Consider the following 24965-nt stretch of genomic DNA (forward strand, 5'->3'; position numbering starts at 1 on the left):
ACATGTGCATACTCATCTACACACACTTTAAGCTGAGCACTTCTTTCTGACAGACCATCAGTACTCGTACATGTGTGTCATAAACAGCTGTGAACAAAAGTCTCCTAACATTCAGTGATGCAATGACTGAAACACGTGTATGTTTGTCATAAAAAACAATCATGCATTTTGGTTCTTTCATAGATTTATTATAGATCATCAGGATTATGACAAAATCAGCACGGTCAAAAATGTATACATATATACACAGAGCAATCCTAATATTTGGCTGAATGTCCTTTGGCCATTTTCATCTCAGCTAGTCAGTTTGGGTAGCCATTCACAGTTTGTGGCAAGGTCTTGGTTGTATCTTTTACCACTCCTCTTGACAGAATTGGTGCAGTTCAACGAAATTTGTCAGCTGTCTGACATTGACTTATCTCTTTAGCACAATCCACTGGTTGCTGATGGGATTTAATTCACAACTTTGGGGAGATCAGTCTAATACCGTAATTGTAGCCTGACTTAGCCATTTATTTATTTACTACTTTTGATGTGTGTTTGGAGTCATTGTCCTGTTGGGACACCCAGCTATGCCCAAGATCCAACCTTCTGGCTGATTCCGTTTAGTTTGTGTAAAGCACCAGTTCCACTGGCAGCAAAACAGCCTCAGGGCATCATACTGCCACCACCGGACGTGGACTGGCCATCTGGCATATCGGGCACTGTCCCGGTGGGCTGGTGTCTAGTGGGGCTGGTCAACAGTTTCCCCTGTAATCACCTGTAATCAGTAAATTGTAATGACATTTTAAATTTCATGAGTTGCTTCTGTTATCCCAGCGCAGATTTTCCAGTGTTTACGTCGTTGGTTATCAGCTCAGGAAACACACAGACCAATTACATACGAATTCAGGCATCCCACGTGATGCTACTCAGCCAATGAAATCTCTGCATTGTAGCTGCTAAGCAATATCAGCGTTCAGAAAACAGTTTAGAGGCAAAGGACAGACAAGAGGACAGAGTAGATAGAAAGACAAATAACGCGACACCGAGCAGAAAGTAGCCCTGCACATGCTGATCATGTTCGGCTAAACATACAGTTATGAGGCAATTTTCTCAACTATGAATATAATCCAAACGAAATATCGTACCAGACTGACCAGTGAGCTCCAAATCTGTGAGAACGACCCTGACACCATTCAGGCCATGATTCAAAATACTGACAGGACGACTTACAGCTCAGTTCTCCCATTAAGCAGCAGAGATATAAGGGAGAGACACAAAAAATGTTAGTGTTCAATTCAGTGACATCATCATATTTGCTATTTATTAAAAAATCACTGAAAGCAACACTTCCAACTTTATTTTACAATAATGAAATGATCACAGATAATAAAAATATAAATAGCAGAGAAAACCTGAGAGAATAATTTCCTGAAAAGTCTGTGAAGGAAAAGCAGCTTTTTCTCCTGAAAGATCAGAATCAGCTCCAACATCTGCATCTGACAGCATCAAGTCAAGCAGAAAGAAAAGAAAAAAGAAAATGACTTCTTTCTGATCACATCTGTTCCTCTGCTGCTCACATTCTTCACCTTTATAGTCCACTTTATAAGTTCAGCAGACAGGTGCTCTGCTGTGGAGTGAGACGATGTCGTCGGCGATGTGGAGACTGAAGTTTCTGTTTCACCCACAGCGAGCTTTAGGACACCCGGGTCGGACTGATGTTTGAACTACTGACCGACAGCTCAGATTTAACAGTCTGTAGTTCTGTTTTGATGGATGTTAAATTTTCACTCAAAGCCGCCAGGAGCTGGGTCTTTAAAATAACCACCGTCTGGTTACAGAGTGAAAGCAGCAGTTCCTCTTTAAGGTCACAGATTGCAGCATCTGAGGGCCTCCTCAGAAGAAGACGTAGTTGATGAAGACGTTCTGGAGCAGAAAGACCACGACCAAGCAGATCTTAGGCAGCGTCTCTGTCAGGTGGGTGTCAACAGTGTTCATGGTCAGGTCTGTGGTTATCCTGTCAAAAAACAAAACAGAAAAAAAATCTAGATTATAAATCAACATGTAACCAAAGCACTCTGTGTATAACACCATAGTATAGGATGTAGTTCAGGAAATGTCAAAGTATAGTTTACGTTTCAAGAATAACATAGTATGGGCTGTAGTTCATAGTAGAGTGCCTGTATACCAGAGTGGCGACAACTGGGGATTTTGTTTCCATTCACTGTACCACGCACTAATGCACCCGTGACTGTGTGTGTACTCGCTTAGCACGCTGTCTTTTATTTGGATTTTTACATTCTAAGCTTTCTAGTCATTGTTCAAAAGTAAAAAAGGATGATTGCTTATCAATAATAATGTTTTTTTTTTTTTTTACAATTTAGAGGACACAGGAACTCTAATGGAGCCTATCCCAAATATGGGACACGCAGCACGAGGTGCACATTCACGAAAACTAGCTATTTGTGGATTGTTTACTGATTTCAAGACATGTTTTGGACAAAATATTTTACTGGCTTGTTTTGTCTGGATGTCCAAGGTTGGATTCTGGCCGTTTTTTGTGGATTATTTTCATCTGTGACCAGTTATGAGCCTTCAAAGGTGAGTTGTGCTGTTTAGGTTATTTGCTGTTTGTTGGACAAATGTGTTTATATTACCCGCTGTGGTAATCACATCTGAAAGTGGTTTATACCGGCGGATTCATGAGAATCTAAGCTTTCCATGGGTGTATAATGTTTCTATCATCGAGTTTGCAGCTTCGGTCAATTTAGCAAAATACGTTTGCACATCTCAAGACGGCCCGAAAACGGAAGTATAACGGGTTACGTTACCCAGCAGTCACCAGTAACACATCTCCATGCATGAAAATGGTCAAAGTCAAAATAACCACAACTGCCTAAAATCACATCAAACTTTTCTATCTGTCATGTTCAGATCAATGATTTGCTTTTTGCAGATCAGTGTTGAGCTCCTCAGGCTTCCCTACTGCAGGGTCTGTGGCAGAGTCTGATAGATAAACCCTATTTGAATTGTCTCAGAGGAGTCAGCAGCTGTAGTCAATTGTAATCACTGTCAAGAAGGCAAGAAGTCATACCACTAAGAAAATGTAATCGGTTTTCTATATTGTGAAGAAAAAAACACTCCCTTACCCCCTACTGGGATATTTCCTTGCAGCGATGAGCCGACATCGTCCTAAATTAGCTTCAGACAGGCAGACGCTGTAGGAGGATGACATGCTAGGATTTTCTGCCATGGTCAAGGTTAGATATTGTTTATTCTGACATGACTAAGCAGACGAGTTGTCTCCACATTGGTCTGTAGTCTAAATCTGACCTTCTCTCAACTACAACATATACCTGAAGATCAGAGAGAATCCTCTGATGCTTTCATTGCTCACAAATGTGCTGCTTTGTTGTATCACTTCTCCTGATGTCAGTAAACATTATTCTCAACAATCCGAGCCTCTTGGAAACTCAGGATTTTCAGTGATAAAATGATGGTCTTTCCATCTGGAGAGTAGTTTGCCATTTCATCAATACCCATAATTCCCTTCTGTTCACCTAGAAGGCTAGGGTTACATCAATAGAAGGGACTGCAGAAAGAGGAGAATAACAAGTAACATGCACACTGACAGACATGAAGGTGAGCAGCAGGTGTTCAGGTGGTGATTTGTGTCATCACGTGCTCAGGCCACAAAGCCCAGAAGAAGTCAAGTGTTCAGGTCGTGTTTGTGAGAATATCGCAGTTCAGATAATTATACGTCTGTCAGAAAGTTAACAACCACTTTGTCTTCCAACTTTGATTTCACGTTAGCTGTTCCACTGAGAAACCTCACTGCGCCTGATTTCACTTGTTTCTGTTCATTTGAGAGGTTGCAGGGTGAAGCTGAGGTGTATAATGTCCAAGCACATGGTATGCTACACTAAACATACGTATTATTTGACCTCTAAATCCTGATGATAGCCAGTCATTTCCTCCTGTGTGTGCAGGCGAGAAGGCTCATGATTATAGGTTGCGATTAAAGTAATGCGATGCAGGGAAAAAATGGCTTATCGTGCAGACTTGCACAAGCCATCTATGATGTACCGTCAAGAGAGAGAGAGAGAGAGAGAGAGAGAGACAAGGAGAGGGGGAGGGAAGTTGGAGGAGACGGAGCTGCAAAGAAAAAGAGAGAGATGGTCAACTAAATGTCTTCGACTAAAATAGATATGCTACCAGATGGAGGGACGAGGAGCGGGAGAAAAGACGAAGACTAAATGGCAGAGATAACGTGGAGGGAGAAAGGAGGGAAAGAATTCATACAAGGTCGAGGTTGAAAAGAGAAGTGAGGCTGAGAGACATTTAGCGTTACGGGGAGGAGAAAAAGAAGTCTGCTGGAAGATGCACGACTCAGAAGCAGACATGTAAATGCACATGTAGGGCTGAACAGCTGAAATCAATCAATATACAAACATTAAAACAGAATTCTTATCAATATTAATACACTATGCCACTGTATTGCAAAAAATGTGTCACACTGGTATGTACATCTCTACATATATGTGAAACAGAACCCATGATGGCTATTTTTCTGCTACTTAGTTTGACTTTTCTGTAAATGATTGACAGATAAAGCAGAAGGGTCTAAAAGGTGAACACAATGTAATCATTATTGGGAACAGTACTGCATATACTACTGAATGACTGTCCAGCTCTATGCACACATGACACAAGAAAAATGAAACAGAAGAGGATGAGCTGGACTGAAAGGATCATATATTTACAAGAGAACATGGAGCAGTTGCTGGATTCTTTATCTGTCACGTGCAAAGGGAAGGTTCTAAAAGGAAACGTTACTTTGCCAGGAAAGACCTCAATATTCAGTACAGATATCCAAATTAATTATCAGTGTTTCTTCCACCAGTGCATAGCATGGATATATTTAGTTCTATATTTTTGGACAAAGACCTAGCATTTGTTATGGTTAACGGGCATGTAAAATCATTAACGAGGAGCTCCGTGCAGAATCTTGGACAGTATATCCTGATTTTACAAAATCCGTTCTGTTTTTATTGTTAATTGCTTCATTCTACCTTAAACACAAACTCCAAACATTATGTTGGAAGGTTCCTACAGCTCAAAGTTTTTATTAGACAACATTTACCGTTGGCTGTATTGTACAGTGTTGTGTGTATCAGCCGTGTTTTTGTGGAGTTTTTCTTCACTGGAACCGAGGATCTAAAGATAGATGGTGTCAGATGCTGTATCGATTCTGAGGTCCTCCGAGACAAAGCCGTGGTTTTTGGCTTTGTAAATAAACTTGACAGGACTCGACTGGAGTTGCACTGAATAGGAAAGCAGCTTCAGTGTCGGTGAGCGAGTTCTTCCTTTTTGGCACTTCTGAAAAGATTGTGTGTTCGTGTGTGACAGGTGAGTGTCAGCGTGAGACAGGTGGCTACGTGGAGGTGTGCGCATCGCTCTGTCTCGACGGAGCTTCGGCCTTCATCTTGAAGCTCTCCCAGTAGGCGGAGTCCTCCTCTGTCAGAGGTGAGGCTGAGGCGACGAGCTCACTGAACGACAGCAGCGTAAATGTGGAGGGAGGAGGAAGAGATGAAGGGGGAGGCTGAGAGAGAGGGAGAGGAAAGTTAGTAGTGGTAACTACAGAGTGTAGCATCAAACATTGCTATGTGTAAAGATAAATGTAAATATTAAGTTACTAATTAGCCTGGAAAATGACCGGCCAGAGGCATCGTGTCAATCATAAATGTAGCTTTTCTGGTGCAGATGAGTGCACGAAGAAATTTTTGATATTTTTATTTAATAAAATATTTTGCATAAATTCTTATATTAATATATCGGCAGCTATTGTTTATATCTATGTTCAAGTTATGGTGAAAAGAGAAAATGATGAGATAATTGTTTTTTTGTCTGTACAAGTTTACAAAACTCTTAATAGAGTTTTTACACTGAAAGCAGGTGAATATAAAATGTTATGTGTCCTTACTGCAGATCCTAGTTTGTCTGCTGGTCCGAGTGCTACAGCAACATGATGGTCCACATCCAGCAAGCTCTCCTGTAGGATCACATACAACACACATCAGCACATACAAATACAGAATATGGCCTGCTTACAACAGCAAATAAATAAATAGATGCTTAGATAGATAATTGTATAGATGTATAGGTGTATAGATAGATATATATGTACATATGCAAATTCAGAGGTAATGCAGTTTGTACGACAAATAATGCATGTGTGCATCCTAATCAAATATTTGTTCATGCATCCATGCTGCATGCCTCCACTCATGTTATCTCTTAAATAAAAGACCGTGAATATCTACAATTTCCAAGAAGGAAAACCAGTCACACACGCCTCCCCAAGTGAAAATGATGCCTGTGATGACATGAAGCACATCAAAAAAAGGTCAAAGGGGAGGTAAGAAGTAAAGGTATTCTTTATTATATGATTAACACAAGTGGTGAATAAATCTAGTTGACATCCAGTTTATATTTTTTCTTCAGAGAGTCCATACAGACCTTTTTTTTTTACTGTTGAAGACATGCTATAAATGATACTGATGATGCTGTCATACAATTCTCAGCTTCCACAAATTGACTGTAAGTAGTCCAGTTGAGGCTTGTTTGTCCCAAAAACATCCATTTAAATGTTTTTGCTTTGGAATTCCCAGTCAATAACCTTTCCTCCAATTGCAATTGCCATGTTGGAACAACATCTGCAATTTGTAAAATGTATTTAGATAAGTAAAGGCTACAAGCTGGGTATGTGGGAGTAACAGGTGCCGCTGTGTGTGTTGTCGAGGGTTAGTTGGAAAAAAAAAAGGCAAAGGGTAAGCGAGCAAAGGAAAGATCAGATCATCAAGAGAGAATGGAATATAAGCAGAACATGACGTTTATTACATAAAATTACAATATTAAATGTGAGCAGGCTGCTGTTAAAAGTCGACTGTCTTCATTGGTGTGTTTCTGAATGTGTGTTATTACTGGCTACAGTGTGTGTGTTTGGGGGCAGTAGGGGTGACATCACCAGAGGTTAGCAGGAAGTAATAAGTCTCATATCTGCCCTCTGATCCGGCCAATCAGCACACAGTGAGTCAGAGGACACAGGGTCAGCAGCATCACTGCTCATCTCGCCTCACTTAGAGCATGGAGTGTGCCTTTTACGGTATGAGACAAATCCTCAAATTCAATTCCTTTCAACTTCATTTGACCTCTCAAGGTCACCGCAATCACTCCTTGGTCACAAATAATGATGTGTGTTGTTGTTAAGGATGTTCAGAGAGCTGTCCAGTGTCAGTGCATCGATGCTTCATGCATCCTGGAAACACATCTTTGTCTAGTTAATTCATTAGCAACCACAGTTGTGTAATGGTAATTCAACGTCATGATTTGGCTTTATATTTTCATATAGTACACCTGCACTGCTGGATGCACATCTATTTTTTATGCTTTTATTTTTTGACAGTGGTTGAATCTGCAGATTTTAAGATTTTCAAAAATATTTGTTAGTTTTACATGTTTAAAAAATGTTGATAGTTGTTGTTAAATTGATCCATTTATGTTGACAAAACAAATGTGTAATCAACATGTGGAACAGACTGTTGTTCTTTGTCATTATTTCCAATAGATGTACAACAAATGCTACTTTTCATTATCTGTTAATAAGCTTTTATGTGAGGAGTCTGCATGTTCTGTGTTTTTTCCAGGTGCTTTGGCTTCCTCCCACATTCCAAACACAGGCAGGTTGGGTGTCGATTCTAAATTGCTTGGAGGTGTGAATGTGAGTGTGAAAGGTTGTCCATCTTTGTGTGGTAGTCCTGTGATTGACTGGCGACCTGTCCAAAGTGAACACCACCTCCCACCCTGTGTGAGCTGGGATAAGCTCCAGTACCCTCACAACTATCTAAAGGATAAGTACAGCTGATGGATGGATGGGTCTGTCTATGAAGCGTCAGAAAACGCCCAACACAGTCTTCCAGAGCCCACAGGAACCCATTTATACATAAAAATCTATAAGATATCCTTTTTAAAATAAACCCTGATAACCATGAGCTTCTCATATTTTGGAAGCTGGTTCCTTAATTGTAACAATTAATCGATCAAACCATGCTGTCCCTCTGATGTACTCATTCCTGATCCTATCCATCCTTTGGGAGTGACCAGGATGGATAGGATCAGGAATGAGTACATCAGAGGGACAGCACATGTTAGAGGCTTTGGAGATAAAGTCAGAGAGGCCAGACTGAGATGGTTCAGACATGTCCAGAGGAGAGAGAGTGAATATATTGGTAGAAGGATGCTGAGTTTCCCACTGCCAGGCAGGAGGCCTAGAGGAAGACCAAAGAGGAGGTTTATGGATGTGGTTAAAGAGGACATGAAGGTAGTTGGTGTGAGAGAAGAGGATGCAGCAGACAGGGTTAGATGGAGGCAATTGATTCACTGTGGTGACCCCTGAAGGGAAAAGCCGAAAGGAACAGAAGAAGAAGAATCGATCAAACCATTAAAATAGTTATAATTAATCCTCTGAACTTCAAAACCTGCCAGCAGGTTTAAAAGATACTTTCCAAAGTAACACACTGTATCACATGAAAAAAAAATCTAAAAATTGTGCTTAAAATTGTGATGAAATCAATTATTTCATTTCAAAAAAAATCACCCAATCACCAGATCTTGTAAAAACAAACAAACATAGAATTCTGTACTCCCCAGAGAAACTGAAACCACGATTCACTCAGCTGAGACCAACAGTCACACGACAAAAATTCTGAACATGAATATTCGGCTGAACCGCAGGCTGTGTTTAAACAGAGCAGAGCAGTTAAAAGGAGTAGTAAGTACCTATATACTACATAGAGCCTCTATGTTTCCCCAGTATTGGTAACGCATGGAAGAACCAGAAAACACATTCCACATGTTGATTTCATTTGGCCTCTGAAGGTCATTTCAATCATCACTAATCACAAATAAGGATGTGTGTCGTTGTTAAGGGTACTCGGAGGGATGAGCAGCATCACTGAGGTGTGTAGTGCAGGACCAGATCACATCACATCAGGAAACACATGTCTTAGTGCGATCACACCTGAAAGTACAGCATTAAGCATCTATAATATTCAATTTTATTTCATCCTTGAGAATATCATCTTTTTTGAATAAAACAATAACTGGACTTCTTGCTTTCTGTGATGAAATAAGTAATATTCAGGGTTGATGCTGAGATTCTTTTTTTTCCAACATCTGTGAAATTATCAAAGAAAGTGTACTTTCTTTTTTTCAGATACATGACATTATAACTTTGTCCTACTGCACGAAGGACATTTTTAAGTTCTGCATAATTACAACTATGGCTGTGCTGTTTCCATAGAGGTCCAGGATTTCACAGTGCAGTTGGAAAAATGAGTCCACAGTGAGTAAAAATATGACAAGAACAAAAACAAACGAAACACACAGAAACTGCTTGGGGTTCAGAGGGGTTATCGTAAATATTCTGATCACTAAATAACTGAAATTTTATTTTTTTGTCTCTTTTTTGACAAAATTTTTTTGTCTCTTTTTTGTCTCTTTTTCAACCAAAAGTTCTGCCTTGGTGGGGCTAACTATAGCTAACTATACAGCGGTGTAGTTTACTCCATTGGTTTGCTCAGATAAATGTCAGGGGTCATCAATGAATAAAGGCAGAAAAAATTGGTAGCAACTCAGTGACATTTGAAACATGACAAGGGCTCACATGTAGGTACAGCTTATGGAGACTGTAAGCAAAAAAGGTTGAAAATAAGAAACAATGTGTTCTATTTCATAAACTCACGATTTTAGATGCAAATTTTGATGTGAGAAATAACCAGTGATTAAACCTGCTCGTAGACTAAAAACGTAAAATACAGCCATGGCCATAAGTTTGGACACAAGCACCATGATGCTTGTGAATCTTAGAAAATGCCACAAAATTGTCACTTACAATACAGTACACAACTCCTGAGAACTATATTAAGTTTCATATGTAAAAAAAAACTTCAAAAGAGTTTGGTGTCATTTTGTTATTCTTACCAAATCCGGTTGTGAAAGTACTGCATTTTTCTGTTATTTTCTTCTATTATGTTTTGGGAACAAAGTTGTTCCAATTGTTGGAATTTATTGATAATATTATATCCCTTGTTGATTTGTTGACTAATTAAACTGGTGCTGTCAAAAAATATTAGTTATGTTCTGTAATAGACATCAAAACAGACATAGGAAGTCATGCTGTGTCCAAACTTATGGCCATGGCTGTATGTGCTCGTGAAAGTCTTCTATTTCTGGTTACATCCCTCATCTTCATCCTTCCTACTTCATACACTGCTGCTAGTTCACCATGCAGCAGCGATCGAAATAAGCGGTTTTTCCCTGGTGTGAAAACACAGACACTAAAACGGCATTAGGCCTCCGTGACCCCGAGAGAGACAGAGAGAAGATAGGAGAGAGGAAGGCAACATCAAGCTTTTCAAACCGGTGGTAACCTTTTAGCAGTCCCTTGTTAATCTCTCTGCCACTGGGCACGGAGGGATGACTGAGAGGAGCAGGAGGTGGAATAGAGAAGAAACATCGTGGGGAGGAGGGGAGGGAAAAGAAGACGGCAAAATGAAGGAAGATGGTGGAACGAGAGCGGAAAGATAAAGCGATACTGAGGAAAAACATCAAAGTAGGGAGAGGATGAGATATGGGGAATGGAAGAGGGGAGGAGCAACAGCTGATTCTTGTGCTCTGACGTAGAGATGCACTCTAATCTCTAGTCCAGGTGTTGGGAGGGCTGGAAGGGCACTTGAGAGGCCCCTATTGCAATCACTTATGTGCATCTCTCCGTAGGACCACCTGTGATCTACTCTGCAGATCGAGGAGGCATCCACTGGAGGAGCACACAGCAGAGCGCCTCGACCCCTCTGCTAAGCTCGATGATTTCCTAAAGGCTGCTTAAAACCGGTTCTTTACATATTTCTGTTGTAAATCTGAAGCTAAAAACTCCACTAATAGACAGCTGACAAAACAGTCTTCCTTCCCAATTCTCCTTTTTCTAAATCATTTCATCATCTGCGTGTGTCTTTTGCATTCAGCCTGAAGGAGGCGCTGTTATAAAACCTTTTTCGGAATCCAAATTAAGTATCGGAAATGTGAATAAAGCTCGTTGTAAACAGGCTTTGACACTAGAAGACAACACAGAAACTAGAGAGGTTTGGCACAGTGCCTTTTAAATCTGGCAGCTGATCAGGAGAAGAAAACACAGAAGAGTGCTTCCAGGATGACTTTGTCAACCTGCAAGCTGATGAAAACTAAAGAGATAGGAAATATTGTGTCACCCTCTCTGCTTGGAAAGCTCGGCTCTGTGTTTTCAATATTTTGTTATTCAACCGGTCTGCAAACTGTTTTGGGCTTTTTTGCTCATTTAAATGTGATGGGCAACACTTTGATTTTTGGGAATGTTTTCAGTACTTTTAGTCCAGCTCTTCAGCCCTGTCTTCAACCAGACTCACCTCGAATATCCAGTCCTCTTCTTCTTCCTCATCTAGATGCATCTTGGTCTGGCGCAGCGCCCGGGGCGGTGTGAGCGGTTCAGTCGGCAGGTGAAACTCCACCCTCTGCAGGTCGAACCCCAGACCTGTGCCGATGGCTTTGATGAAGCTCTCTTTTAGGGCCTTGGTGGGAACAGAAGAAACGTGATCAGATACATGCATAAAATGATCGTGCGCCCAAAGGGGGATAAAAAAAGAGGAAGTTTGTTTGTGTGAGAAAGGCGAAAAGGACAGTCTGAGTGTGCAACCTAAAACCACAGCAGATGGGAATCTATGCACATGTTTAGCAGCGTGTACACAAAAGAGGGTCTTTATGTTTGTGTAAGAGAATGTGTGTGTGTCCAGCCAAAACCAACCCTCCTTGACAGCCAATCAGCCACAATAACACCATTACAAGGCTAATCGCTATGGCAACAGTTGAGCTCTGCCATTAGTCAACAGTGTGGTGGTGATATCAGAGCTTGACGTCTCTGTACCACCCTCTCAATCTCACAGCATCTTTACTTAGCTCCACTGTTGCCTTCACTGACCATCTGTGTGTGCGTGCGAGTGTGCAAGAAAGACAACGACGAAAAGGAGGAGACAAACACCAAAAGGAAAAGCACAAGAGGACTGTTGTGCAACGAGGACGTGCAGTGAAACAGGAGAACGAAACGCGAGAAATTGAGAATAACGTGATTTGAGACGTGTTTGCGTGCGTGTGCAAAATGTACAAATGTGCGTTCGTCTCTCAAGACATTGGCAACGAACACACAAAACACCGCCCGCGGGGCCAGACAGCAATGCAATGTGATGACAGGGTAGTATGGTTGCCATGGTTACCCAGTGGCGGCAGAACGCGGCGAGCTGCTGGTGCTCTGAGCCGGCTGATTGGATGACGCTCCACTCGTACGCTGTAAACTGACGAGTCATGATGCGGAAAAACTCGGGCACGGAGCTGCTACCTGGATGGGGGAGGGAGGGGAGGAGGTGTGAAGACATCAGAAAGGAAAGAGAAAAGGATGGAGAATGAAAACAGAGATAAACACAAGGCCGTGCATAATTATGTGTGGTTTTCAGATTAGTGTGGACTGTTTCCTCTCTCCAAAATATCTGATAAGTGATAAGTGTGACGATAAAACACACACACACACACACACACACACACACACACACACACACACACACACACACACACACACACACACACGCATCCAAATTTGCACACTCAAGCAGATGTGGCCAAGACTTTCATATATGAGGCAACAGTGACCCCTTGTGGTAGAGACAGGGAATTACATAAATATGACTATTTCTCCGTCCAGTTTTTGACAGAAAGCAGCTACAGGTATATAAAATAGCTAGATAATCATATTTTGCTGTTTGCTGGATTAAAATAACAGATGATATTGCTCTTTGTATTTTAAAATGTAAAGCCCTTCTCCAGCCATTGATTAAACCCCTACAAACTCATCTCCGTGTGTCCAAATTAAATATTTACAGTAGCTTACTTACTCTACAGCACTGCTCCTTTAACAATGTGCAGTTTGATGAAGTCCTCACCCCTGTCAGAACTCACTCCTCTGACATACACTGCATCTCAAGCACATCTCCATAAACATAGCAAAAGTACTCTACGCTAAACAACGGCAAGTTATGATAAAAGTTAAGAGTATTTCAGGCATACATATTAGACGCTGAAACCAATTATGAAGAAGAAGAATGAAATAGAAAGTATGAATGTAGACAGCTTTCCCTGCAAGTTGACAGGACTGGTTCCTTAGTTTAGTTTATATATATGTATGTATATATGTATAAAAGAAACACCAGATGGACATTTGAATAAGATAAAAGAACCTTGATTTTCAAAAGAGGGCGGTTGTAAGCCTTCACTGTGATCCAGACTGCAGCTCTATGATTAATTTCATGATGCATGCTTGCATTTATTGGGGGGGTGGTCATCCACAAAAATAATAAACAGTTCAACACAACTTATTACTTTCTTTTAATCTGTCACAATTGTATATGATTCAGCTCAGCTCAAATGGTAAAAGGTGATTTTATTCTTGAACTGTACTTGTCTCACAGTGACTGCAACAACATATCAGCATATACCACTCTCCATTATTAAACCCCAGAGTTTACCTGGCATTGTAGTCTTCATGATGTCCACTCCGACCTGCATCCCTTGTTCTGCAGCCAGCACAGCGTAGTCCCCTTGGTGGGAGAGGTTGAAACTCCAGGCCGGACCTGAATCTGAACTGACCTGTGAGAAACAGCAAGAATGCTCAAATCGCAAGCATTTTCAATTATACCAAAAAAGTCATGAATATCAGGAAACCACTTTGTTGCTGCACTCCAGTACACCTCCTGTAATATAAATACGCCATGTCTTGAAGTTAACAAACGGCCAGAATTCAAGCTACATTTATAACAATGTATTCATGCTGTACAACATAAATCCATCTGAACAATGGATCACAGATGTATTCTGGTGAGTCTGTGACTCAGCCGGGTTTTCATTACTTAAGTGTTATCCACTGCTGGGCCAACTCATGCTGTCCTGCCAAACTTTGTTCAAACCTGCAGAACTTTAGGAGACAGCGTGTGCAAAATTATGGACAATACATCTATATAATTAATGGAATTGGAGTAGAAAAGGCATAGAAAATATGGAGCCGCTAATGGGTCGCTGTATTAATGTCAAAACTAAAAGTCTGCTAAAGTTTAAGACTGATCTGTCTTTTGGAAACACTGAGCAAAGGAATAGAGTGGACCTTCAGTGGTGCAGCCAAGTAAGGTTTTCCTCTGGGAGATCGCTCCAGTCTGATCTCTGACCAGGGGATGCCCATCTTCTCACACACGAACCTCCTGAGCAACAACCTGCCAGCCTGTTGGGACAACAGAGGAAGACATACAGTAAATGTAACAAACATCATGTAATATTTTTCAGACAGTTTACAACAGAAGTGTTCACATCCCTGTGTAAGCACTTATCACTTAAATGTCAAATGACTGAACAGTTTTCACTTTTTTTTTCATCTTTTGGTACTCTTGTGTGATTTTGGCAATGCGCTTTGGATCGTGACAAAACTGGAATATTTCTGTCTGACAAGCTTATGAAGACTGGGAGTCATCTTTTCAGCTGATATTCTGCCATATCCACAGTCATCTATAAATGTCATTTCCCCAACAAGTTCTGTGCTCATGCAGCCCCAGATAATCAAACTCCCACCTCCGTGCTTCACTGTCAGGAGTATGCAGTCACTGTTGTATATCATCTATAAAAGGTTAACATTATGCAATATCCTTCGTGCTTTCAGAGCAGTCACAGAAACCCAAATTTTCACCGATAACCCCTGTAGCAAGTCTGAAGCACTTGTCTGTTTTTCAGAGGTTGATTGTGCAAATAGCACACTGTCCATGGTGCAGTTTTAAAGGGACGGCCACAGTGGCTCCAATTAGTACTAGGACTCTTTCTAAGGCCCTTGATAATCACTACAAATGCATTTTCACTGATTTTAAGTTTGTTAATGATGTTCCTTTATCCTTTGTTATCTTTGTGAAGGCTCACACTATCAAATATTTCAATTTCTCTGGCAATTCGTTTCCATTTTGGGACCATAATGCAGAACATCTACACAGCCAATAGGTGCAAAACTGAAGAAGTTCTGGTGTTCACTGGTCGTTTTAACACCATATATTCATGCAGTTAGAGGAACCAATGTGCTCATTTCCTTAGTATATTGTTGATATCATGGTTTGACAAGTGAGGAAGGAGCTGCAGAGGGTCTAGTGTCAGACTCACCATAGCTGACTTAGCATCCTTGGCGAACACAAACTGTCCAATACGTTCTTTCTCTTCCGGCTGGACGCAGCGAGCAGCGAACAGCCAGTCGGACCTGCTGGGTGTCCACGACCCGCAGCGGAAAGCCCAGCGGACAGAGCCCATGTCTTCACCGCTGTCATGTGGAGTCCTCCCCAACTCCAGGCTGCTCACAAGTTGTCAGTGGGCTAACGTGAGCATGGCGCCTTAGCATTTAATCTTTGGGTGACGAGTTTGTAAGTTTTGTACTTTAGATATTCAGAATTTTACAGCTTTGACAGCGGTTAAGTGACGGCTGATAGTAAAAGTACAACACAAAGCAGACTGTCTGTTTACATTTTGGATTTGACGGAGATGCACATGCCCGGAAGAGTCCGGCGAGACTCAATGACGTCATAAGTGGGCGCGGTGGAGGATTGACCAATAGGAACGGTGGAAATTGTGCGCCACTAACGACACATTCAAATGTCCTCAAAAAAATGTAAACACGAAATAACCGTGTTGGGCTTTCTAAAAAATCTATCAGTTTAAAAGAAATCGAGACGTGAAATTTTAGATGACATCTCTTGGGGCCGACTAATTGTAAAGAGGTTGCACATTAACCTATTTATATGAGAAAACCTCTTCTAGGCAGGTTACATTATTGAAACTGAATTACATGTTTTCTTTTTGCACAAAAATGGGAAAGTAACCTTAAACTACATGAACAAAAGAAACCCAAACGTTTCTATTGAAAGATCCAGGAATATATTCTGAATAACAGCATCCGCCTGAAACCAAAATCGTATTTACATCTGAAAGGGCAGAATTCCCTTTTTCTGGTGGGGCCCTGAAAGCAGCATTAAAATTGCAATTCAACGGTGTTGTTTTGATTGCGGTGTATCTCTGTGCGTAAGGTGAGCCGATTTTACTACACGTTACAGATGATGTTTTATTGCAGGTGGTGGTAAGATTTAATACAAGATTACATTTCAAATTGTGATGATGAAATTGTGTCGTGTTCCCGTGGTTAGAAAAAACATACTCACGGGCTGCTATTCCTCGAAAAAAATGTTATTTTTAACTAGAACTGCTCAAGAGATACTAAAGGGCATATACTACAAGCACAAATTGCTTTGAAGGTACAAATATTTTATATTCTACTCTAAAAAAATCTACATGCTTAATATACTTACCAGAAATGACACCCTGCACATACAGTATTTTTTTTTTTACAGTTTATGTAGATTTGTCAAATGTGCTGTCTTCTTATTATTCGATAACAAATTTCAGTATTGTTCAATGTGTTGCAGAAAATACTGAAATCTTAGAAGTATGTCAGTGGTGATAACTGTATAGTTGCCATGGTCACCTATAACCTCGTGATCTGCATGCCTTATTGACAAGGTGTAATTGTTGGTGAATTAGATTCAAAATGTGACATGATGAAATATCTTCAAAGCTGATTTGTACAGCAAATTTTATTAAAAAAACATCTTTCTGACATTTTCACTGAAGAATACAAATAAAAAATGCTCATTTTTTCCCCCCCAAAAGTTGATGGACTAATTCATTACACCCAATACTTTATTGTAAGCCTGTTTCTCCATATTGCAACCCTCCTTCACTGCATTTTGTACTGTGAGATCTATTGCACATTCATTCTCAATTAATTATTTCTCCCCTGTGGTTTCTCCTTGTTTTCCATTTCATTTCATTGTTTTGTTTTGGAGCTTTACTCATTCTGAATTGGGGCAAACACATTTGTGATTTTGGGTTATTGAACAAATTGTACGGAACTCTGCATGCTCTGTTTACACCAAATAACATTCCCTGCTCTCTGTTTTACCAACAGGAGGCCTTTCAGACTGTGATGCTTCTCCACATGTGTAACATCACCTGGCAGCAGCCGAGTCAAGGAAGCAAAGGTGGAAAACAATACAAGTCTTCCTGTCATAATAATACTGGCTCTGGCTACGTCAAATCCGCACCATATCAAGTCCTTTGATGGTTCACACCTTCGGCCTCCCTGGTGGGATCCATGCAACTCAACAAATTTCTTTCCAGCCGATATTTCCCTAACTCCAAGTTTCACATGTCCTCATGCAGAGGGAGCATCTAGAGTAACAGCTGGGATCTGTCTCGCAGGTGGAAAACTTCCCAGAGATTTTTGGAGCCACAGAGGAGTTCCTCCCTGATGGGAGCTGTTGTGCTTTTGAAGGAAAGTCACCCTGTTTGACATGGACTAACCTCTATGACAAACATCCACACTTCATCTGAAAACTGAGCTCCCCCTTTGCTTTGACCTGTGATCTGTCTGTCTCTACACCCCTGTTTCCGTCTGTCTCCTCTGATACATCTCATCTCTTCTTTCATACCTACTGCTCTCTCTTCCCTGTGTGTTTTTGCTTGCTGTTCCCGAGCTGTCTCACCTCGGCTCTGTTTCTTTCTCTGTATCTCTGGGGATTTGTGTCCCTTTCTCGCTGCCAAGCTGGATTTCCTGCAGGTGAAGCATCTGAAGAGGAAGAGGAAGAGCAACTACAGTGTGAGAGAAACTCAGACTCTTATCAGGGAGATCCACAAGAGGAGAGACGTGTTGTTCTCAAGACAGCAGGTATAGATTTCCTCTTCTCTTCTCTTCTCTTCTCTTCTCTTCTCTTCTCTTCTCTTCTCTTCTCTTCTCTTCTCTTCAACATAGTCATCCAGGCCATGTAAGACAGTCACAAAGTGAGAAATAACCAGTAATGTAGTGCAGGATTTTCTATTGGCAGGATAGACAGCTCTTTTGTTTTCTACTGACTGAAACATGCTCTACACCTACTCTCCATTTGCATGCTCAGTCACTGTAAAAACGTCTAGACAAGAGACTTACTTTCTGTCATCTCTGTTCTCTGAAGCGTGAGTCAAGGTGGAGAAATTAAAAAGAATGCCAACACAAACAATTTATCTAACTTCTTGCTGCATCCAATTATCAACTCTTTTCCCTTCCAAAATACATATTTAGATTTTTTTTCTCATGAAAATAATCCCTTTCTGCCTTAAAACAGCTTAGATGTAACTCACTGCTGTTTCTTCCTTTAGAATTTGAATCTCTATTAAGTTTCTATCTCCATGCATCCCTATACTTTTGCTGCAGCTCAAGCACACCAGCTCATTTGCTCAAACTCTCTAAAACTACTTTATGCTACAATGGAAAGTTGGACCAGCTCAGCCATGCATGTTCGAATTGGAAACAAACTCTGAAGAAAATGATATGGAAAGTCCCATCATGCTCGTTGACCAGATTGTTTTCTTAGATTTAAAACCCTGGATGTCCAAACATATATTTGAAAAAACTGATTTGTACACTGCAGTTCGGTTAAAATCACTTTAGTTTCATTCATAGAGCGCCATTTCACAGCAAGTCATTTCACACACTTCAGCTAGTAGGGTCAAGTTCTAACAATATTATACAGAAAAGCCCAAAAAAATACATCGATTTCTGTTGAACAAGAGCTTTGGGAACAGTGGGAAGAAAAAGTGGAAATGCTCAGATATGGTGTTGACTACTAATTTTTTGTGTGTTTTCTAAGAATATGAAAACACCGTCATATGGACATGTTAAGATACAAAACTGGATTTTCCCCAGAGGGGGTCTTTATTGAATTTACTTCTACTACATACAGAACTTACAGAAATATGAGAAAAATACGTAGGAAATTTTTGACTTCTTTGAGATATTTGGACAAGCAAACGCTTGATCCTCTTCAACACAGAGCCCAGTAATAAAGCATATTTTATAGAAGTCTAAATCCACATATTTTGAGTCAGAAAATGATTTATTCACATTAATGTGCAGGTTGGGCTGTAGGGGAAGTGGAACTGCCAAATGTCAAGATTTGTTTAAAATATTTTAGAAGCAATGATTGTTATCTCCGTTATCAGCCAGAGAACACTGATATAAACTGCAAGTTGTACAGCAAATTAAACACTCTGCCTTCGTCACATTTCGATCGATGTAATAATACTCAATGACGGAGGCTGAGAGGTTAAAAAACAAAACTAACTAGCCAACATGTTCAGTTAGTTTAACAGATAACACTGAAAGGAACGCTTGTACTGTCTTTGCATCGTCAGTTTCTTAAAATCTGGTCTTTCAATTGATTCAGCTGCTCAGGAGGTTAAAGTTATGTGAAGAACCTGACACTAAGTGCTATGTGCATTCCAGTGATTATTTTTAATGATACAGGATGGTTTCATTTGTATTATGACTTTATTACCATTCCACAAACTGATATATGTTTAATTGTATTCTATGCTTTTGCTGTTTGTTTTACAAGATCAGATTTATGTGGCATTTGGCTTTTTAAAATGGAATATTGCCTGGGCTATATATCATAGTGCTTAGTGATATGGTGGCTTTATGCTGTAAGAAAAACTGGCATTTCCATTATTCTGACAGGAGCCTGTATTGCTCATGCTGTTCTGCCGCTCCATATTCACCACAACTGTGGGTTCGGGCCAAGATCCATGTTAGAAATGTTAGAATAAAACAGTCCAATTCTTGTTCTTCTTCTCTCCTCTGAACAGAACACTGCCATTAATGAGCTGAAGAGGCAGGCATGGGAGGAGGTGGCCCAAGGTGTGAATGCACTGGGAGAGGGAGAGCTACGCACCGCTGCTGAGGTGTGTTTGTCTCTGCGCTTTTATACTTATTACATTCACTCAGACTTGGCTTTTAAATGTCTCACCCTATTGACACTTTCAAAACACTCATTCATTACCTTCTTGATCTCCTGAACAGGTGAAGCGCCGTTACCTGGACTGGCGAGCGCTGACGAAGAAAAAACACCTTCAGGCTGAGCTGTCTCTGTCTTCTTCATCCTCCTCTTTGACCATGAAGACTGAGTACGACCAGTCCTCCCCCGAGCACGAGGAAGCTTCTCTGGGATCCGGCTGTGATCAGCTGCTTGACCTCTCGGGCTTTCCGAAGGACTGTCACTGCGACTGGCCGGAGCTGGTGGCTCTCGGTGAGCCGAGCGGTCAGGGCACGATGGCGCTGTCAGGTGTGAAGATGGAGGATGATGTGAGTGAAACAGAAACAATGTGTGTACAATCGCAATACAAAACACATACACAACGGGTTTCCTCTATAGAGTAGATATTCCGATTCATCCATGGAGTCAATTCAATAACTATTCATGTAAAAGAGGACAAAATTAATTTCTTAAACACTTTCATGTACTTTGATAGGCAGTTCATATTAAAACTGTTGCTGTTATTAGAAGACAGGCGGCCTATACTGACATACAAGCATTACTAATGTGTTAATTAGCTTAATTAATGTCTTCATCAGCAGATGTTTAATACATCACAGTGATTAAGCAACGAGCAATGTAACTCAAGTGGCTCTTGTTAATCCATTCGGTTGATTTGGCTCCTGTAGGTTCACAAGGTAGCGACCAAATTAAATTAAGAATATGGTAATTATTACTTTGAATTTAATTGAAGACCGACATCAAAATGCTACTTTTTGCGATAATATTAAGATCTGTTTTTAGATCAAAACACAGTGTTCTCCCTTATCTCACAAGATAACATTTTATTGATCACTGTGGGGGAAATTCAGATTTTCCAGCAGCTGAGGCAGCTACTGTATATATCTTTGCAAGTGGGTGACAAATTAGAGGTGAACCCAACATAAAGTGTCTTTGTAAGGTGTTTCCCCACCATGTGCTTCAGTGCTCCTTGGCATTGATTCTCCTCGGGTCTGTCTTTGGGTCTGTTCTGGAGTGGTGGAGCACAATTCGCCCAGAAAATATTAATTTGTGTTTTGATGATTTGACTGTCTAACATGTCAGTGCATATCTCCCCTTGGCAGCTAATTGGTTGAAGATCTGGCAACTGTGAAGGCCATGGCCTCTGATTCATGTAATTTCCATGCCCATCAAAACCACTCAGTGAATCCTCGTGCCCTGTGGCTGGGGTTATTGTCATCTGGGGGAAAAAAACACATCAGGAGAGAAATGTTTCATCATTGGATAAAGATGATGACCCAGAAGAACTTTGCATTGATTTACAGTGACCGTCCCCTTTAGAGGAACATGTAGATTCCAGCCATGCCCTCATAAGCCCTATCACTGCAGAGTTCAGGCATCCAGGCCTGTTCTGCTGGTGTAGATGGAGAAGGATGTGACTGTTTTACTCTGTAGACAGTGCATTTTTAAAACGTGCATTTACACTTGTAATAAGGGGTCTCATGCACTGCAGTCACACTATAGTATACTTGTGTATGTAATTCTCATGGACTGTTATTGTCGACCACATCGTGCATTGACATTCTCAGTCATCTCAGGAAGAATTGCTCTTCTGTTTTTCTCTACAGACCTCACTAGTGCAGAAGCATCACAGTCATCAAATATGGGCTGTTGACCACAGTTTCTGACTTTGCCTTGAACATAGATCTAAATGTAGATGTCACTGTTCCTATTCAAACACCAACCAGTTAAACAGTCTCACTGAAGCTCCTGCCATCTGTGCCCCAACGCTGAACCCTCTATCAAAGTCGATTGGTCAATTATGCTTGTCAGTTTGATACAAAATCAAAATCAACTGGGCTTTCTCAGGATTTTTCCACATTCTACAGAGCATATCTGATGTTAATTGGTTATTTGTGAAGCAGCTAAAACAGCTACATTAATTGTGGCTCTCCAATTATTCATCCATTTTTTCATTTAATTTGTCACTGTCTGTACATTTTGATAATTTCAGACTCATACTAAACTGCAGCCAGTCCAGGTAAATTCTTCAGATACTCTACAGTAATAACAGAGATAATAGGTTTGTGTGTCAGGCTGTGACGTGATTCACTTTCCTCATGAAACCATCAATTAGAATCATAATGTCTTTTGGAGAGTTAATCATTTGAAAAACAAAGAAGAACCAGCCTGAGATACAGCCTAGTGAGTCAAAAAGCATACTAATTTAACACTATTAATAATTTTCTAATAATTTCATTTGGATAATTCCATATCAACAACAATACAAAACAGCACAACATTGTACAGGATCAGGAGGAATCAAGACTCTACATTTCCCATGGTGCAGCTTGATTTAGCTTTCCACCAAGCTTATTTTCTCAGGCTTTAGAAAAGCTTCCTTCAGTGTCTTTTTAAACCATAGGACTTGTTCTTTTTTTGATGAGTAAACTGAATGTCATGTACAATCGATATTGTTCTCCTATAAAGATCTCACTCTCTCCTTCTAGCTGGATGGAGACGTGGGTGATGGAGAAATGGATGAAGATGACATTCCCTCTCTCCTCAGCGACATCGAGTCACGTGGAGAGGGACATGTTCCTGATGTTTACTCCCACAACGACTTGGGCGTGCTCAGCTCTTCAAAGGATCCGACTTCCACCACCAACCGAGACCTGCCGCTGCCTGGAGGCCTGATGGGAATGTCGGCTCATGGTTTGGGCGGACTCGGCAATCACGAGAACCTGGGAGCAGGGTTTCTGGTTGCTGTAGAGAAGCAGCGATTGGAGCTGGAAAAGCAGCGCCTGGCGGTGGAGACTGAACGCCTGGCGGTGGAGAAAGAGCGTCTGCTGGTGGAGAAGGAGCGACTTCGTCAGATGGAGGTAGAGAGGGAGCGACTGCAGCTGGAGAGGGAGAGGCTACAGGTGGAGAGAGAGAGGCTGAGGCTGCTGCTCGTCAGCCAGTCGGAGCACGTCGACTCCTCTTTTAACCTGCCGCCACAACAAGGCCCGCCTTCTTCCTCCACTTCTTCCTTATCCTCCACTCAGGATGGACAGAGGGAGAGGGAGAAGGGAGGCAAAGGCTGGATGTCAGCGGTGAATCTGGAGACGGAAAAGATAAATCTGGAGAAGGAGAGGCTGCAGCTGGAGAAGGAGAGACTGCAGTTCTTCAAATTTGAAGCTGGCCGGCTGCAGATTGAGAGAGAGCGCCTGCAGGTGGAGAAAGAGAGAATGCAACTGCACAAAGACCATCAGTCAGCAAAAGCCTGATAAGAACAAGAGAAAACGATGAATAAATCAGATTTCTGCCATCTTCTGGGGTGCTTTCAACACCGACAAGATCACAGTATTTGCACGAGCAGCAAATTTCACATAACCTTAAGGAAGGTGTGAGGCACTTCATTGATCCTTCCTGTCAGGAATTTGGCCAAGGAGAAGCCTCAGATGGAGCGTAAGCATATTTGTGACCCCCATCATCAAGCAGTGCCTTTTGATGTCTACATAAAATGGGAACAGAAATGATGGCATGATAATAACATGTAGCATTTGTTTGGCATACTAAGCTGCTCAGTCCTGAACGTGTTTGATTTATAAAGCGTGACACGTTTCTCATTGCTCCACCCAAACACGCCCGTGCATTAAATGTTCAGTCTAGGATGTTAAGTGCTGGGTTGTCAGTGCAGCAAATTATCACTGTGTAGAAATGTTTGATAATGGTTCTGTATATATGAAAGAAGGATGTCTAGATATCTTGCTCAAGTCAGTGCCGTTGTGTCTGCTGCATGGGTGCTTGCCTCTATGAAGAAATTTTCGACATTGAAAAAAACAAAAGCACACAAAACTGTTCTTTGTATAGAGATTTTATCTTGTTTATGTTTTGTTGTCAAGTGCTTGTGTTATAGTATCATTTACAGCATTAGTAGTGACTTTGTATATTTGTTCATAAGTTCTAAACTGATATTTCTCCTTGTCACAGACTACATGAGCCAGCATGAGCAATATCAAGAACCTAAAACAGAGGCAGCTAAATGGAATTCAGCCATTGTTAAAGTTAGAATTTACACTTTTCCTGCTTTATCATGTCAGTAAGGCCTATTAAGATGTGATGATTTTGTCATTTATAATTTGTGAAAGACATCTTGAACATCTGTGGTGAACGGCTTCTGGGTGTTTGGTGTGTGCATGCTCGGAAGTGAAATGTTTGTTCCTGATTAAAATATTTTAAATTCTGCTATAAACATACTGTGAAGTGTCATTGGAAAGTGAAACCTGCATTCTGTTACTGTGCTGAAGGTTACGTCATGACTACACATCATGCAAAATGTTTTATCTACAATTATACTTAACATCATTCTGGTTTTATGCCTGTTATGAGTGCATTAGTATTGAGTTCAGTGGTTTTTCTCTCAGTTCCATTTCTTTTCTGAGGATGTGCCTACAGGTTTGTATGTAATGTTTGCCAAGAAAAGAACCGTAATGTCCAGACAAATTTTGTGATGATCAGAGGTGAATAAAAACTGTAGTACACATTCAAGCCCCAAAGTACTGCTTTTGATGATCAACCTCCACAGTTTTTCCTCAGGCCTCCACGTTCTCAGGAGTGGCTTTGAAGAATAATGGAAAAAGAGAATGAGAATATAATCATTTTTTTGGTCTCCTCTGCATTGATGCTCCTCAGGGAGCTCGCCAGGGGTTTCCCACATCAATATAGGCTAATAAGAAGAGACGAGCATTAAAAATCGCTTTGAGAGCATCACACTGATGGACCATACAAACCCTGCATCTTTAAAGACTCAGCTTTTGAGGATTTTACTAAAAACTGATGTAACCCAGTGACACTCATGCTGTTTTTTTGGTTTTCCCTTTTAAAATGTTTATCTATGTCCCAGTGGCATGAAAGCTTGAATAAACTTTTACTACTGCAAAA

The 24965-nt window shown here is 40.9% G+C and overlaps 2 protein-coding genes across 3 annotated transcripts; one reads left to right on the plus strand and one right to left on the minus strand.

The window, feature by feature from the left end:
• Window positions 1-1284: 1284 nt before the first annotated feature.
• On the minus strand, window positions 1285-15720 carry aasdhppt (aminoadipate-semialdehyde dehydrogenase-phosphopantetheinyl transferase). Of its 2 annotated transcripts, XR_007945736.1 has the most exons (8): window positions 15307-15720; window positions 14276-14389; window positions 13644-13764; window positions 12342-12463; window positions 11481-11642; window positions 5966-6034; window positions 5126-5584; window positions 1285-1999 (listed from the first exon to the last, which is right to left on the minus strand). XR_007945736.1 is itself a non-coding variant. In XM_022195914.2 (7 exons), the coding sequence occupies exons 1-7, from the start codon at window positions 15448-15450 to the stop codon at window positions 5417-5419; spliced, it is 900 nt and encodes a 299-aa protein (XP_022051606.1). In that variant the 5' UTR covers window positions 15451-15720; the 3' UTR covers window positions 4436-5416. The 2 variants fall into 2 exon arrangements, 1 of the variants encoding a protein (XP_022051606.1); XM_022195914.2 differs by lacking the exon at window positions 1285-1999 and having other exon boundaries at window positions 4436-5584.
• Window positions 15721-17611: 1891 nt separating this feature from the next.
• msantd4 (Myb/SANT-like DNA-binding domain containing 4 with coiled-coils) lies at window positions 17612-24965 on the plus strand (the record flags this gene model as incomplete). Its single annotated transcript, XM_022195915.2, has 4 exons — window positions 17612-17917; window positions 19873-19968; window positions 20087-20368; window positions 22550-24965. Coding segments are annotated over 4 exons (1443 nt in total), but the record flags the coding sequence as incomplete, so codon positions are not given.

The sequence above is a fragment of the Acanthochromis polyacanthus genome, chromosome 13 (genome assembly GCF_021347895.1).
Source record: "Acanthochromis polyacanthus isolate Apoly-LR-REF ecotype Palm Island chromosome 13, KAUST_Apoly_ChrSc, whole genome shotgun sequence".
NCBI lineage: Eukaryota > Metazoa > Chordata > Actinopteri > Pomacentridae > Acanthochromis > Acanthochromis polyacanthus.

Excerpts from the sequence above, each read along its gene's own strand:
- aasdhppt (XM_022195914.2), bottom strand. The coding sequence starts at position 15,450 with ATGGGCTCTGTCCGCTGGGCTTTCCGCTGCGGGTCGTGGACACCCAGC. Across the intron at positions 12,464-13,643 it reads CATGAAGACTACAATGCCAG|GTAGCAGCTCCGTGCCCGAG; the intron begins GTAAACTCTGGG and ends TCCCCCATCCAG. Across the intron at positions 11,643-12,341 it reads CCGCGTTCTGCCGCCACTGG|GCCCTAAAAGAGAGCTTCAT; the intron begins GTAACCATGGCA and ends GTTCCCACCAAG.